This window comes from Agelaius phoeniceus, chromosome 9 (genome assembly GCF_051311805.1).
Source record: "Agelaius phoeniceus isolate bAgePho1 chromosome 9, bAgePho1.hap1, whole genome shotgun sequence".
Taxonomy (NCBI): Eukaryota; Metazoa; Chordata; class Aves; order Passeriformes; family Icteridae; genus Agelaius; species Agelaius phoeniceus.
Genome location: NC_135273.1, coordinates 81,506 through 96,212, shown reverse-complemented (window position 1 = coordinate 96,212; position 14,707 = coordinate 81,506). Strand labels below are relative to the sequence as shown.

General features: G+C 46.2%; 1 protein-coding gene and 1 long non-coding RNA gene across 4 annotated transcripts in view; one reads left to right on the top strand and one right to left on the bottom strand.

The window, feature by feature from the left end:
* LOC143694747 (uncharacterized) overlaps positions 1-1,738 on the bottom strand; it is a 3,390-nt gene extending 1,652 nt beyond the window's left edge. Inside the window, exon 1 of the long non-coding RNA XR_013183402.1 lies at positions 1,605-1,738. This is a non-coding gene — a long non-coding RNA (uncharacterized LOC143694747). The remainder of the gene's footprint in view (positions 1-1,604) is intronic.
* On the top strand, positions 579-14,707 carry LOC129123291 (uncharacterized). 3 transcript variants are annotated; one of them, XM_077182731.1, is made up of 3 exons: positions 579-2,224; positions 2,384-2,527; positions 13,704-14,707. In XM_077182731.1, the coding sequence occupies exon 1, from the start codon at positions 1,349-1,351 to the stop codon at positions 2,027-2,029; it is 681 nt and encodes a 226-aa protein (XP_077038846.1). In that variant the 5' UTR covers positions 579-1,348; the 3' UTR covers positions 2,030-2,224; positions 2,384-2,527; positions 13,704-14,707. The 3 variants fall into 3 exon arrangements, with proteins under 3 accessions (XP_077038846.1, XP_077038845.1, XP_077038844.1); XM_077182730.1 differs by having other exon boundaries at positions 2,379-2,527; XM_077182729.1 differs by having other exon boundaries at positions 579-2,527.

Below are 14,707 nucleotides of genomic sequence, written 5' to 3'. Positions count from 1 at the left end.
GGTTGCCCCCTCTTTCTTGTTGCAGCAGAGTCCCTTTCTGGGGGGATGTACACGTGGAAAGGGCTTGAAAGAAGTGCTGCACTGCTGTCCAGGGCACTTTGACTCGTTCTGTGCCTTCTTTGGGGGTAAGGAAAAGGGGGTGAAGACTCGGAGCTCTGGTGTCATTTAGGGCACCCCAATGTCCCTAGGAGAGGGAGCCACACTGCAGTGGAAGAGCAGGTGAGTGGGGAACAAGGTGGGGGGGGGGGGGGGGGTCAAGCTGAGTTGCCCTCCCCCAGAGGGACGCAAAGCTGCTAGAAATTTCACAAGGAGGAGTGGGTGTAGAATGCTAAAACCTGTCAAGTTTTTCATTTTTATAGGTATTGGCAAATAATAGGAATTTATCTCTAAATTCATTTGGAAAGAAACCCTCTCTCTATCCACTCATTTGTATACAGGAAACTCTGACTAGAGATGGGTAGTAGTTTTGAAAATGAAGACATAACGTTTTTATCTAGGAATGAACCGATCAAGTGCCCTGAACCCGAAAGAACAGCTGCAGGGGCTGAAGGGAATGGAGAGGGCTCTCTGGCACCTTTTGCCTCCGTTCTCTGTCTGCCCCTAAAGGCCTGAGCTCGGCGGTACTGCTGCCGCCTTGTGGACAGAGAGCGGTACTGCCCCCCCCGACCCAGCGCGTTTTCCTTTCAGTTGTAAAACCGCAAACATCGCAATATTCCTCTGACACCAGCGGTTCTAGGAAGTAGAGCTGTAAGTGGCCTTGGCCTCCCTTAGGCCGTCATGTCAACATACTCTGAAACATTAGGGTGGAAGTTATTCTACCTCTTGAACAGAGGTATCTTTTCCCTACAGGTGCTTGTGCCATAGTTTGGATTCTGTTTCCTAACATTTCTAGTGTGACAGAGTTTACCATAGAGACAATCTGCTCGGAGGTAACACTTTGGGGGGCATGGCAGTCCTGGGTGTGTATTCTGAACTCCTTCCAAATGTTAGGTTTGAAGTATTTCTTAGGAAAACAGCACTACCTGATAACGCTGATAAGAGTCGATAAATCCTTCCTGGATGCTTAAGCTCTGTTTTTGTCACTGTTATCTTATCACTTAGTAGGGGCAGTCCGCAGATAAAAGAAACAGAATAATTGCTTTACACCATTCTCTGAGTTAGTTACATAGAAGTATTGTAGTTTCTATTTTAACATTTTGCTAAAGCCTACGATATATTTATCACACTACTACTCATATGAAATACACAGTGCATACATAAAGTGGCATATTACACTATACAAAGCAGTTAAAATAAGTACAAGTTGTACCGTATCAAAATACTTGTGATGCAAAAAGCTAATCTATGAATGGGAAAGCCAATATTGTTTTATCGTCTACAACACCCGACCACTGTGGGGGAGGAGGGTGAGCAGCGGGCCCGCAGCGGGCGGAGGGCAGGCAGGGGGACGCGGGCACGTAACTTCGGACAGGAAGCTGATCTCCGCCAGTCGGGGCAGGCCAAGTTCCCGCAGAAGCAGAAGCACTGCGGCAGAAGAGGCGCCCAGAGCCCGCAGAGGGCTCTGCACGCTCGCCCCACTCCCCGCTGCCGAGCCCCCTCCTCACCATGTCACCGCCGCTCCCTAGGCCGTGTTGCTGTCGCAGAGACCGCCTTTGCGACCCGGAACCACTCCCGGGCTACACTCCTCTCCGCCCCCTGCCCCGAGTGCCGATGGGGCGCTCGGGGAGGGGCTCTGCGGGGGTCTTTTCGCCGGGACCTGGGCACGAGAGAGGGCCGGAGAAGGGGACGTGGGGGGTCACGCGAGTCGGACCCACGGCGCCCGCGGACCCTTCGGGCAGCCCAGGCTCCGCCCCACGCTCCCACGGGCCGCAGCCTCACGGCTCCCAAGACTGCCAATCACGGCCCGCCTTTCTCTGCCCGCCCTGTCCAATCACAGCCGCCCTTTCAATCCGGGCGCCGTCCCGCCAATCTCAGCCCGCTCAGTCGCGGCCCGGCCCCTCAGCCTAGTCCCACTCCCCCGTACGCCTGAGGCGCCGCTCCCGCCACCGCCGCTTTGGGAGCCGGCGGAGCTGTGTTCCCGCTGCCGCTGCCTCGGCAGGCGCTGTTGGGGTCGGGAAGGGCGGCCGGGAGCTTCCAGTTCAGGTCCTGGTCGGGATCAGGTTCTGGTCCAGGGAAACGGGCAGACGGCGGGGAGGGGGCGGACGCGGCCCCTGCAATGGCGGCGGTAGGAGCAGCGCTTGAGGGGACTGCGGGAGGTCGCGGAGCCGAGCGCGGCGGGAATGGGCGGGCTGGGATTGGTGGGGCCGGCAGGCGCTGCCTCGGGTTGTGATTGGCTGGCTGGTCCGGCCCTGGGGCATAAATAGCGTGCGTTGAGACAGCGCAGGCATCAGTTCGGCGGCGGAGTTGGAGCGACGGGAGCTGTGGCGGCGCGATCGGAGGAGCGGCGACGGGAGCTGCGGATGCGCGATCTGAGGAGCGGCGCTGCGCCAGGACGGGACCCCAGTGGCTGCTGATCGGGGGAGCGCTGGTGAGCACGGACGCGACGCCTGCGGCAGCATCTGGGAGCCGGTCGTGTCCAGTTCTTTCTGCCGCGCCCTGCGCGGCTCGGGTAGCTGGCGGCTGGTGTGCGGCCTGGAGTGGCGCGGGGGGGAACCGGGTGTTGTCACTGGGGGCCGGGAAGAAGCCGTTTCGCGGTTTCTGGATTTAAAGTATTGTTCAGAATACGAGGAATAAAGCTTGCTTTTTTTGCATTTTTATTACTTTATTTTGTTTCTACTTAGAATGATTTTTTTTCTTTATTGTGTTACGTTATTATTGCTTGTTTTATTACATCTTTTTGGTTTGATTTGTTTACTAGATATCTGATGTTAATTCAGTAAGGGTTGTGGGACTGGGGCTGAAACACCAGTTGTGAGATCAGTGGGGACATAAAACCCCAGGGTGTGGAATAATGATGTTGACATGAGTCTGGCCCAAAACAATGTGGAGCGGTGGAAATGCTGGGGCTAGAAAAATGCCATGGGAGAAGGGCACGGAGCTGCAGCACAGGGCCTGCAGGACATGCAGCACAGGGCCTGCAGGACATGCCTGGGGGGTTCCCAGCTGCTGCCCCGTGGCATCAAGCAGGGACTGCGGGTGTGGGGGCTCAGAGGGTTCCAGGGCCCAAGAACCAGCTCAAGGGTGCCTTTTGGGATGGGGGAGTAGAAGCCCGGTGGCTATTCCCAGCCCCTGGAGCTGCCCGAGGAGATGAGGGGGTCTTTGTGCAGGTGCTGGGCTGAGAGCCAGAGTGAGGGAGAAGGTAGATGTTACGCTTCAGGCCTCAAGTGTCCCCAAAGTTGGGATCCCACAGGGGTGGGTGGGACAGCTTCTAGAGACATTGAAATGATGGCAGTAACTGATTTGTGACCTTATCAACAGCCCCAAGTTGCAGTGAGAAGCAGGAGCAGCTTTTAGCTACAGCCAGTAGGAAGCTGAGGAGCTGGAGCTGAGGCAGCAGAGCTGGAGGAGACAGAAATATGGTAGGGTTTGGAGTAAAACCCCTGTGGGGCTGGGAATAAGGAATGTGGAGCTGGGAGGTGAACTGCAGGGTTGGAGCTGAAATTGCTGTTAAGAGCTGCCATCTGAGCTCAAACCACAGAGCTAGAGCTAAAGTAAAGATCCTGCCCTAAGAAGCAGTACTAGCGTTATGTGGCACTGCTGTGAAGATGTTGAGCAGGAAGTGGAACAGAAGAGCTGGCAGTGAAATAAAGCATGTGGGACTGGAGCTGAAATCACTGGGGCCAGGGTGGGGACTGCAGTGCTGCAGCATCAATCGCTGCTCAAAGGGATACTCACTGTAGATCTGAAGAATAACCATAGAATGAGACACACAAACGAAAAAACTGGAAATAGAATGACAACTGCCAGAATGGGGTGAGAATGGTGATATGAAATGAATGAATGAATGTGGACATGAAATCTCACAACTGCAGCCAAAGCCAAAACCCTGTTGTCTTAACCTGAGAGCAGCTTTGCCTGTCAGAGCTGGAGAAAAGTGCCAGCTAGGGGGGAGACAGCTGGCAGTGAAATACAGCTTGTGGGTCAACAGCTGAAATCACTGGGGCTGGGAAAGGGGAACGGTGGGGTTGGGATTGAGACTGCACACAGGATGGAAACTGAGGGCGGACATGGAGACTGTATGATTTATGTGACAAACTCATTGCAGGCCTGTGATATGGATGTAGAAGCCTGGTATTGTGACTGAAAGTAGAGCAGGAATTGTGCAGTAGGGAAAGAGGGCTGCAGCCATGCGCCACAAAACCCGTAGATGCCATGATATTTCCTAGATCAGTGATTGCATCTCTCGTGAACGAGCTGAAATAACTGTGGCGCTGGGATTGTGGTTGAAAATGGATAAGAAACTGTAGGGCTGAGAACAGGGCTGTGGGCATGGAGGTGAGCTTACATAGGGGATGGCACAGAGACTTTAGTGTTCTTGCAACGAAATCACTGTAGGCCTGTGGCATGTATGCAGGGGCTGGGGATTGTGACTGAAAGGAAAACAGGATGTGTGGTGGGGAAAAGGGGGCTGCAACCTTGCGCCTGAAAACCGAGTCGATGATAGGTGGTTGCCTGGGCTTGTGATAGCACCTCTTGGGGTTGAGGTGACATCACTGTGGGGCTGGGAGAAGGACTGCAGGGCTGGGACTTTGAATGAGAATGGAAAAGGTACTAGACATGTGAATGGGGCTGTGGGCATCAGGGTGAACTTATGCAGGGGCTGGCACAGTGACTCGGGATTGTTGGATGGAAGCAAAAATCACTGCTGGGCTGTAATATTGCTGGTGGCGTTGGCTTAGAGAGCCTTGGGCGGGAGCTGAATTGTTGCCGAGCTGGAGCCAAAACCAAGATGCTTCCCTTTGAAGCTGAAGAACCACAGAGCTGGAGCTGGCAGTAAAATAAAGCTTGTGGGTCAAGAGTTGAAGTCACTGGGCCTGGAGCTGTCATTGCGCATCTGGGATCGGGGCTGAACAGGGCATAGGAACCATAGGGCTGGCACAGAGACTTTAGCGTTCTTGTGCTGAAATCACTGTAGGCCTGTGACATGCATGCAGGGGCTCGGTGTTGTGACTGAAAGTGGAACAGGATGTGTGGTAGGAACCAGGGGGCTTCAACCTTACGCCTGAAAACCCTGTCGATGATAGAATATTGCCTGGGCTTTTGATGGCACCACTTGGGGTTGAGCTGAAATCACTGTGGGGCCGGAAAGTTGACTGTGGGGCTGGGACTTTGAATGAGATTGGAAAAGGTACTGGACATGTGAATGGGGCTGTGGGCATGGAGGTGAACTTATGCAGAGGCTGGCACCAAGACTGGGGATTGTTGGGTGGGAGCTAAAATCACTGCAGGGCTGTGATATAGCAGGTGAGGTGGGCTTAGAGTGCCTCGGGTGGAAGCTGAATTATTGCTGAGCTGGAGCCGTGACAGAGACACTGACCTTTGAAGCTGGAGAACCAGAGAGCTGGAGCAGGAATACAAGAGCTGGGAGTAAAATAAAGCTTGTGGGTCAAGAGCTGAAAGAGCTGAAATCACTGGGCCTGCAGCAGTCATCATTGCGTATCTGGGATCGGGGTGGAACATGGCATCAGGACCATAGGGCTGGCACGGAGACTTTAGTGTTCTTGCACCGAAGTCACTGTCGGCCTGTGACGTGTATGCAGGGGCTGGGTATTGTGACTGAAAGTAGAATAGGATGTGTGGTGGGGAAAAGGGGGCTTCAACCTTGCGCCTGAAAACCCCGTTGATGATAGAATACTGCCTGGGCTTTTGATGGCACCACTTGGGGTTGAGCTGAAATCACTGTGGGGCCGGAAAGTTGACTGTGGGGCTGGGACTTTGAATGAGATTGGAAAAGGTACTGGACATGTGAATGGGGCTGTAGGCATGAAGGTGAACTTATGCAGGGACTAGCCCCGAGACTGGGGTTTGTTGAGCGGGAGCTAAAATCATTGCAGGGCTGGAATATTGTTGATGAGGTGCGTTAGATTGCCTCGGGGGCGAGCGAAATTGTTGCAGAGCTGGATCCCGGACTGAGATGCTGCTCTTTGAAGGTGGAGAACCAGAGAGCTGGAGCTGGAAGAAGATAGCTGGGAATAAAATAAAGCTTGTGGGTCAAGAGCTGAAACAGCTGAATTCACTGGGCCTGGAGCTGTCATCATTGTGCGTCTGGGATCAGGGCTGAAGACGGCATAGGAACCATAGGGCTGGCACAGAGACTTTATCGTTCTAGTGCCAAAATCACTGTAGGCCTGTGACATGCATTCAGGGGCTGGGGATTGTGACTGAAAATAGAACAGGACGTGTGGTGGGGAAAAGGGGGCCACAACCTTGCACCTGAAAACCGAATCGATGATAGATGATTGCCTGGGCTTGTGATAGCACTTCTTGGAGGTGAGCTGAAATCAGTGTGGGGCCGGGGAGTTGACTGCAGGGCTGGGACTTTGAATGAGAATGGAAAAGGTACTAGACCTGTGATTGGGGCTGTAGGCATGAAGGTGAACTTATGCAGGGGCTGGCAAAGTGACTGGGGATTGTTGGGCAGGAGCTAAAATCACTGCAGGGCTGTGATATTGCTGGTGGGGTGGGCTTAGAGTGCCTCGAGCAGGAGCTGAATTGTTGCAGAGCTGGAGCCAAGACCAAGATGCTGCCCTTTGAAGCTGGAGAACCAGAGAGCTGGAGCTGCAAGAAGAGAGGTGGCAGTAAAATAAAGCTTGTGGGTCAAGAGCTGAAAGAGTTGAATTCACTGGGCCTGGAGCTGTCATCATTGCGCATCTGGGATCGAGGCTGAACACGGCATAGTAACCATAGGGCTGGCACAGAGATGGTAAAATAAAGCTTGTGGGCCAAGAGCTGGAAACGCTGAAATCACTGGGCCTGGAGCTGTCATCATTGAGGGTGTGGGATTGGAGACGAACAGGGCATCGAAAGCTACGGCTGGCATAGAGACTTTAGCGTTCTTGTGCCAAAATCTCTGTAGGCCTGTGACATGGCTGCAGGGACTGGGTATTGTGACTGAAAGTAGAACAGGATGTGTGGTGGGGAAAAGGGGGCTTCAACCTTGCGCTTGAAAACCAAGTCGATGATAGATGATTGCCTGGGCTTGTGGTCGCATCTCCTGGGGTTGAGCTGAAATCAGTGTGGGGCCGGGGAGTTGACTGCAGGGCTGGGACTTTGAATGAGATTGGAAAAGTTACTAGACGTGAATGGGGCTGTGGGCATGGAGCTGAACTTCTGCAGGGGCTGGCAGTGAGACTGGGTATTGTTGGGCAGGAGCTAAAATCACTGCAGGGCTGGAATATTACTGGTGAGGTGGGCTTAGAGAGCCTCGGGCAGAGCTGAATTGTTTCAGAGCTAGAGCCAAGATCAAGATGCTGCCCTTAGAAGCTGGAGAAACACAGAGCTGGAGCTGCAAGAAGAGAGCTGGCAGTAAAATAAAGCTTGTGGGTCAAGAGCTGAAAGAGCTGAAATCACTGCGCCTGGAGCTGTCATCATTGTGCGTCTGGGATCGGGGTGGAACACGGCATAGGAACCATAGGGCTGGCACGGAGATTTTAGTGTTCTTGCACCAAAATCACTTTAGGCCTGTGACATGCATGCAGGGGCTGGGGATTGTGACTGAAAGTAGAGGAGGATTTGTGGAGCCTAAAAGGAGGCTGCAATATTGCCCCTGAAAACCCCGTCGATGTCATGCTATTGCCTACATCTCTGACTGCATCCCTAGGGATCGAGCTGAAATGACTGTGGTGCTGGGATTGTGGTTGAAAATGGATAAGAAACTGTAGGGCTGAGAAGGGGGCTGTGGGCATGGAGGTGAATTTATGCAGGTGCTGGCTCAGTGACTGGGGGTTTTTGGGCGGGATCTAAAATCACTGCAGGGCTGCCATATTGATGGTGGGGTGAGAATTTGAAATGGTTATCAGTGGAGACGGTGAACAGTATTTATCACTTGTTTCTGACAGAAGTCATAATGATACCTAAACTTCAATTGTATGGTCTTTTCGAGATTTATCAGCCAATGAACCCAAATAAAAAGAAGACATGAATCCTGTCAAGAATTACCTTTTTTTTTGAGGAAAATCAGTTTTTAGATGACATACCATATTTATCAGCTAGAATCACTAGTGTTACACACTATTCTTGATGACAGTGAATTTTGAAAAAAGCTCAATAAAATGTGCTTCAGAAGAAAATGCAGTAGTCTAATTAGAAAAACATATGGGATCTCCCAAGAAAAACAATCTACATAACTTTTTTCAACAGGATATTTACATTATGGTAATAATTTTAAATTTATATTTACCTTTCCTATTTCTTTTCTTTTCATGTAAAAGTTTAGTCCACTTAAACTGAAGATGTGAAATAAAAAATCAACTTTTAATGCTGTTGCAGTTACTTGTTTATTTTGTATAATTAGCGTGAGTAATGGCATAGCTAGGATTCACCTCATCACATGAAAATATTAAAGGCATTTTGTTGAGAAATGTTGGGTTTCCTGCCCCTTCTTTGTTTAAATTCAGGAAAAACAATTAAATCTCTTACATGTAATTACCATATAGTTTTAATGAACAGTAGCATTGCCCATATAGCCTAAATGGCTGGACCATGTTCTAGTGTTTGAGGAAGTCAGTTCCATAGCTGAACCCACTCTATTTGCAGCTGGCATTTTCTGTGAGGATTAGATGTATTGTGCATATTCACATACCCCTTGAAAAGCTCTGTCTTTCACCTCCACGAAAGTTCAGTATTTTTCTGGGAATGTTGCCAAACCTGATCTCCTTTTATGAGTGGGTGACCTGCCTAATAGATGAGAGAAAGGCAGTGGATATGTCTACGCAGACTTGAGTAAAGCTTTTGACATGCTTTCCCACAGAATGCTCCTGGAGGGGCTGCAGCCTGTGGTTTGGCTGCATGGCTGGACCCAGAGAGTAGTGGGGAATGATGTTAAATCCAGTTGGCAAAGGGTCACAAATGGGATTCTCCAGGGCTCAGTTTTGGGACGAGTCCTTTTTGGACTGTGGTCTGGACAAAGGAATCAAGTGCATCCTCAGTAAGTCACAGGAAGGACCAGTTTGTGTGGGAGTTTTGATTCATGGGGAGAAGGCTCTGCAAAGCCTGGATCCATGGGCCAAGGTCAACTGTGATGTCCAACAAGGCCAAGTGCTGGGTCCTGCACTTGTGTCACAACAACCCTGTGGAATGCTCCAGGTTTGGGCAAGAGTGGCTGGAAGGCTGCCCAGCAGGAAAGGACTCAGGGGTGCTGGTCGACAGGAGCTGTATATCAGCCCAGGTGTGCACAGGTGGGCAAGAAGGCCATTGGCACCTGTACCAGCCACAGTGTGGTCACTGCACCAAGGCAGTTGGTGTCCCTTGTGCTGGCACTGCTGGGGCGCCTCCAATCCTGCAGGCAGTTTTGAGCCCATCACTTCCAAAAGGACATTATGGTGCTGGAGCATGTCTAGAGAACGGTAATAGAGCTGGAGAAGGGTCTGGAACATAAGGCCTGTGAGGAGCAACTGAGGGTACTGGAATGTTTAGGCCTGAGAAAAGAAGGTTCAGGAGAAACTACCTGAAAGGAAGTTGTGGCAAGGTGAGGGGTCAGCCTCTTCTCACAGTCATTTAGTTACAGGACAAGGGAAAATGACCTCAAGCTGCACTGCAGGAGATTCAGGTTGTATATTAGAAGAATTTCTTCACTGAAGGAGTGGTTAAGCATTGGAGCAGACTCCCTAGGAAAGTAGAGGAATGTCCATCTCTGGAAGTGTTCAAAAAATGAGTAGATGTGGCACTTCCTGATATAGTGTAGTGTTATTTGGTGGTATTCAGTTAAAGGTTGGACTTGATGATTTAAGAGGCCTTTTCCAGCTTAATGATTCCATGATTCTTGGCTTTTTGTGCTTTGCTGCTTTCTTAGTGACTGCATGAAATGTGACCAAAGTATGCTGTAGCATCGTAAATGTATCTCCCAGGAAAAAACTATTAATTTTAAAATTATTATTAAAAGGGGATTAAATTAAAATAAATAAGATTATTTTTTATTAATTAATTTTATTAACTAATTAATTTAGGGGATTAATAAAATTAAAAGGGGATTAATCAATGCAGATATATTACATGACACTTTGAAAGTAAGTGTGACCGAACACATAGGGAATCGCCAAGACAGTTAATGATCTGAGTTAGCCTGTTTCTGTTAGGGAGTTCATTTGGTCTTTTGTTTACTGTTTGCAAGCATTAGGATAAAGGGCAGGTACAGGAACAAACCATAGACTGGATGCAAAGTTTTTATAAAGGCCATATCCAGCCTGCAGAAGTTGGTTTGACTACTCTGGCTTGAGAGTCTGTGTTTTTAAAATAAAATTATATGGCTCTCTCAGATCTCCTAGGATTACGTTCCAAACCTTGCATTACTGTCTTATATCAGTGAAATATTACAAATTGTGCTACTGGTACTTTTTTACAAAAGGAACTATAACAATATCATGGTTTTCTGAAGGAAAAGTCTTTGAAACTAAAAGCTGAAATGTGTGTGAGCTTATTTTGCATTGTTTATATGACTGTATTGTTGCTTTGAGATCTTCCTACATTTTGTGTGCTAAACTATATTTAGTTATTAAATACACAAAAAATTTATGTCTGTAATTTTAGATCTATTGTTGCACAGGATTTCTGGCTATAACACACCAGTTGCATTAAGTACATGTTGACTTGCTAGGTTGGTGGCTTTGTGAATATCAGTTACCTTCTGGAGGTCTCAATGGACGACCAGAGAAGGTATTGTGCGTGTTCTTTTCTTTGTTCAAACCTCAGCAGAGATTGCTTTTTCTGAAGCTGAACTATTGCAAAATGTCATGACTTCTATAAAACATTTAGTAAACTTTTCAAAGAAGTCAGGCCTTCATCCTGATTCTTTCTTTTGTTACTAACACCTGTCATGCAGTCCTTAGCCATGCTTCATTTGAGTCCTCAGTACAGCAAAGTACACATGCTGAAGGATGTCTTGCTGACCACTTGAACCATTATCCTGTTAAACTGGGTCTTTAATATTTTCTGACTTGGGGAATGATCTTTTCTATAGGATTTGTATAAAGATTACTGTTCTACTGGATGTAAATCCTGAATGTCATAGTGTTCCACATCACACTAGAGATTTATGTAACCTAGAATAATCTCTGGCAAATAGATAATCATCCAACAGATTCCCCTGCTTCCCCCCTTGCCCCCAAAATACAAATAGTTGATATGAACTTCTCTGTATTTCCTCTTGAAAGAAATGCTGTGGTTTTTCAGCCTCTCTCACAGAAGGTGAAGTCTTTAAAAATCACATTCTTGTGGTCATGTTTCTTGAAGAAGTTTGAAAAAGATAGTTTCCTTTCCTGAAAACAGAAGTCCACTGAAAAGAGACTCTGTCAAGAAATTCTTTTACTCCAAAGAGACTCTTAAGTGTTATGTCTCCGCAAGAGTATTATAGCACACCTGATAATGTGCAGAATTACCAGTAAAATTTGCAACATTATGTTTAAAACCCAGGCAAATATTTAATCTGCCTCCCTGCTTGCCAGTTACCTGATGTATGTTATTCATGGTGGGTGCTAGCTTCTTTGAAGATGATTGGTAGGATACAGTGGATTGACAGAGAGAAACTGCGCTGCTTTATTTTGGCGTGCCAGGATGAGGAGTCTGGAGGATTTGCTGACAGACCAGGAGATATGGAATGTGATATTTTTTCTAAATAAAGTACACATGAAAATTTCAACTGGAAATTTCATCTTTTGTTTGAGTGCAACTCAACTCATGGTCTAGGTGGGTTTTGCAGAGGCTGCAGTTTACTCTGAAGTAAGAATAGTGTAGAATTGCCATTGAAGGCCTGCTTGGGGAGTGCATTCTTTATAATGCACATGCATCCCCCAGTGAAGTCAGTTGCCATTCCTCACAAAATCTGGTTTGGTCCCCCATAACACACTCAACACAAACCATTTCTCACAAGACCATTTGGAAGATGTGTGTAAAAACGCTCTGTTTGGTGGTGGGTTTTCCAGTGCGTGTGTGGGTTCTTTGGGTTTATTATTTTGTTTTGTGAAATGATCTGCAAGCAAAAGTTTGGTGTAGGTTAAATAGTCTTCAACTCTCTTGGTCGTTTTGTCTGATCTAATTAAATCAAGAGTTTTTATTAAGAATCCCCATACACTAACTTTCATTCTTTGCTAGCCCAGCCACTGAATAAATCTTGTAGCTGACATTTGTCTAGCTGAGGGAGGAAGAAGCTTTTGTGATAACATCATCAAGAGGCTGGTGCTATGGATTTTTTGCTTGTTGAGAAAGCAGTTACAATTTTGCCAGTCTGTTCTCTTTGGTTTCAAGTGGAAGTAACTGATATTGTCCCAGTGAAATGGCAAATAAAGTTTTTATTTTTCAAGAGTGCTGGACAGATAAAATAAAAAGTATTGTTAGACTTCATTCCTTTTGAACACTTGGCTTATTTGTTAATGGTCTGGAAAGGTATTGGCTGTTTTTATTGCAGCTGCCCAGTCTGCTCCCTTCTCCAGAAATACATTAAAAAATAAAGTAACTTTTTATTTTTTTGCAAGCAGCTACTTTATTCCCAGCTGGGGGAGAAATCTGTTAACTCCGATCTGTCATTTGGAAAGTGTTTTTGTGTTCTTAAAATAGGAAGAGTTTTGTATTTCTAAGGAGCTTAGAGGAAGACCTTTTCTGTTTTCAGAATACTTGAAGAAAAGCCCAGACTTGAAGTCTAAATGCTTTTCTATCTTTGAGTAATGAAATCTTTGTATCTTCTTGGAAGAGTATCTCTGAAGAGCCTTTTCTCTATAACTAAGGAGAGCACCTTTGGGACAGCTTTTCCATGTCACATTAGCAGTCATTTAATATTATTTTTACCCATCTTCGATTGCTGAAGTGTAGAAATGTATACTCCTGTAGAAATGAGGACTCCCAGGTTTTTGCTTTATTCTTGCAGAAACATAGTCCTAACAGACCTTGTTGTTTTGGGGTATTTTGTGTTTGGGTTGTTTTTTCATTTGTTTGTTTTGTAGGGGGGAGAGGGGGTGATGGTCGTGTGGTTTAGGAGTTTGGGGAGTAAAGAACTTTTTATTTCTTTATTTTTTATTTTATTTTTGTTTTGTATTTATTTTTTGTTTTTACTTATTGTTTTTATTTTATTTTATTACTTCTGGGAGGTTTTGCTGCTTCCCTCTGAAGGTTTTGCAGCTCAGCTCTGTATTTGGAGACCAATAAGGAGCATTATGATGTTTCTGAAGAACAAATGGGGAATTTATGGAAGTGGTACCTGTAGATGATCCAGTTTACTTTTAAAATGTTAATTATCTTTGCTTCTACCACCCTGTGATATTGCATGCTAATAGACAAATGTGAGTGCTTTCTGTCTAACTCAGAGTTGAAAATCATCTCAGCAGCAGACAATTGACAAGCATGCCTGAGTAAATCATAGTATTGTAAATGCCTGCTAAGGAAATTTCTTGCCTGTCGGCACATGTTAGCACAAATGAAAATTTATTCAGTTGTATTGTCTTCCCCAGAGAAGCCATGGAGATTTTCTGGTTTTTTGTTGGCAAATGAAAATTCATTCCATACAAGTGAAAAACCAGTTGACTTTTGGAAACAGACACAAGATTTCTTTTTTCTTCCAGGTGGATCCATTTGACACCTTATTTGGTATTGCTGGACAATCTTTATTAGGAGAAGAACAAATTAAGGCTGTCAATCCTGTCTTTTGTATGCCAGAAGACGTCCTTCGAAGAATAAACGTACAGCCTGAGCTTGTAAGCTAAGCCTCGTAAAAGACAAAAGCTTTGTATTGCTTTTTGGTTTTACTAATTTATAATCTGATCTGTGAAACTGTCAGCATATTCTTCTTTCAGATGTGTTTACATTATGGAAGTAAAGCAATAGCTTTGCTATGGACTTTGTCACTTTATAAATTGTTTCAGAACAGGCTGGTTCTCTTAATCTGAGTGTAACATGTTATTTTGTTGTATTCTAAGTTGTGTAGAAACATTTCAATTCTGTATTTAAATGTATGGGCCTTGGCTTTTTTTTTTTTTTAATATAATATTCAAATCAGAGCTTGACTGTGTGAATGCTTAACTTTTCTATTCCTGTAATATCAACTATGCTAGTACTGGTCTTCATACAGGCCTCTTTTGATGGGGGATCATGCAAAGCACTTTAAAAAAACAAAAAAAAACACCCCAAACCAAACAAACCAATAAAATCCTACCTGAAGCATGCACACTTACCACACACTTACATATTTAATTATTCCTGTTCACATTTGCCATCACTTTTCTATACTGAGAAACAGCTGCTTCTTCTCACAGTAATTGATACCAGTAATACCGTAATACCATAGTTATGGTTCTTTTAAATATACAGATGTCTTCATTTATTGATGAGTCCCTTAAACAAAATTCCACTGATGCCTGAGATACAGCACATCTTGAGTATGTAGAGTGAAACTTGCTAGCATTAAACATTCTAGAGAAGGTCCCTGTTGGATGGTGACTTGTAACTGAACATAGAGTTGATGCTAAATCTCTTGCTGGGTTGAAATCCTGATTTTGTAGCTTTTAAGACACTAATTGACAACACTTGATTTTGGTGTAGTTGGAAATAAAATAAGCTGTGGAAAATA

Bases quoted from the DNA above. Each gene is read 5' to 3' on its own strand.
- LOC129123291 (XM_077182731.1), top strand. From the start codon at position 1,349: ATGGGAAAGCCAATATTGTTTTATCGTCTACAACACCCGACCACTGTG.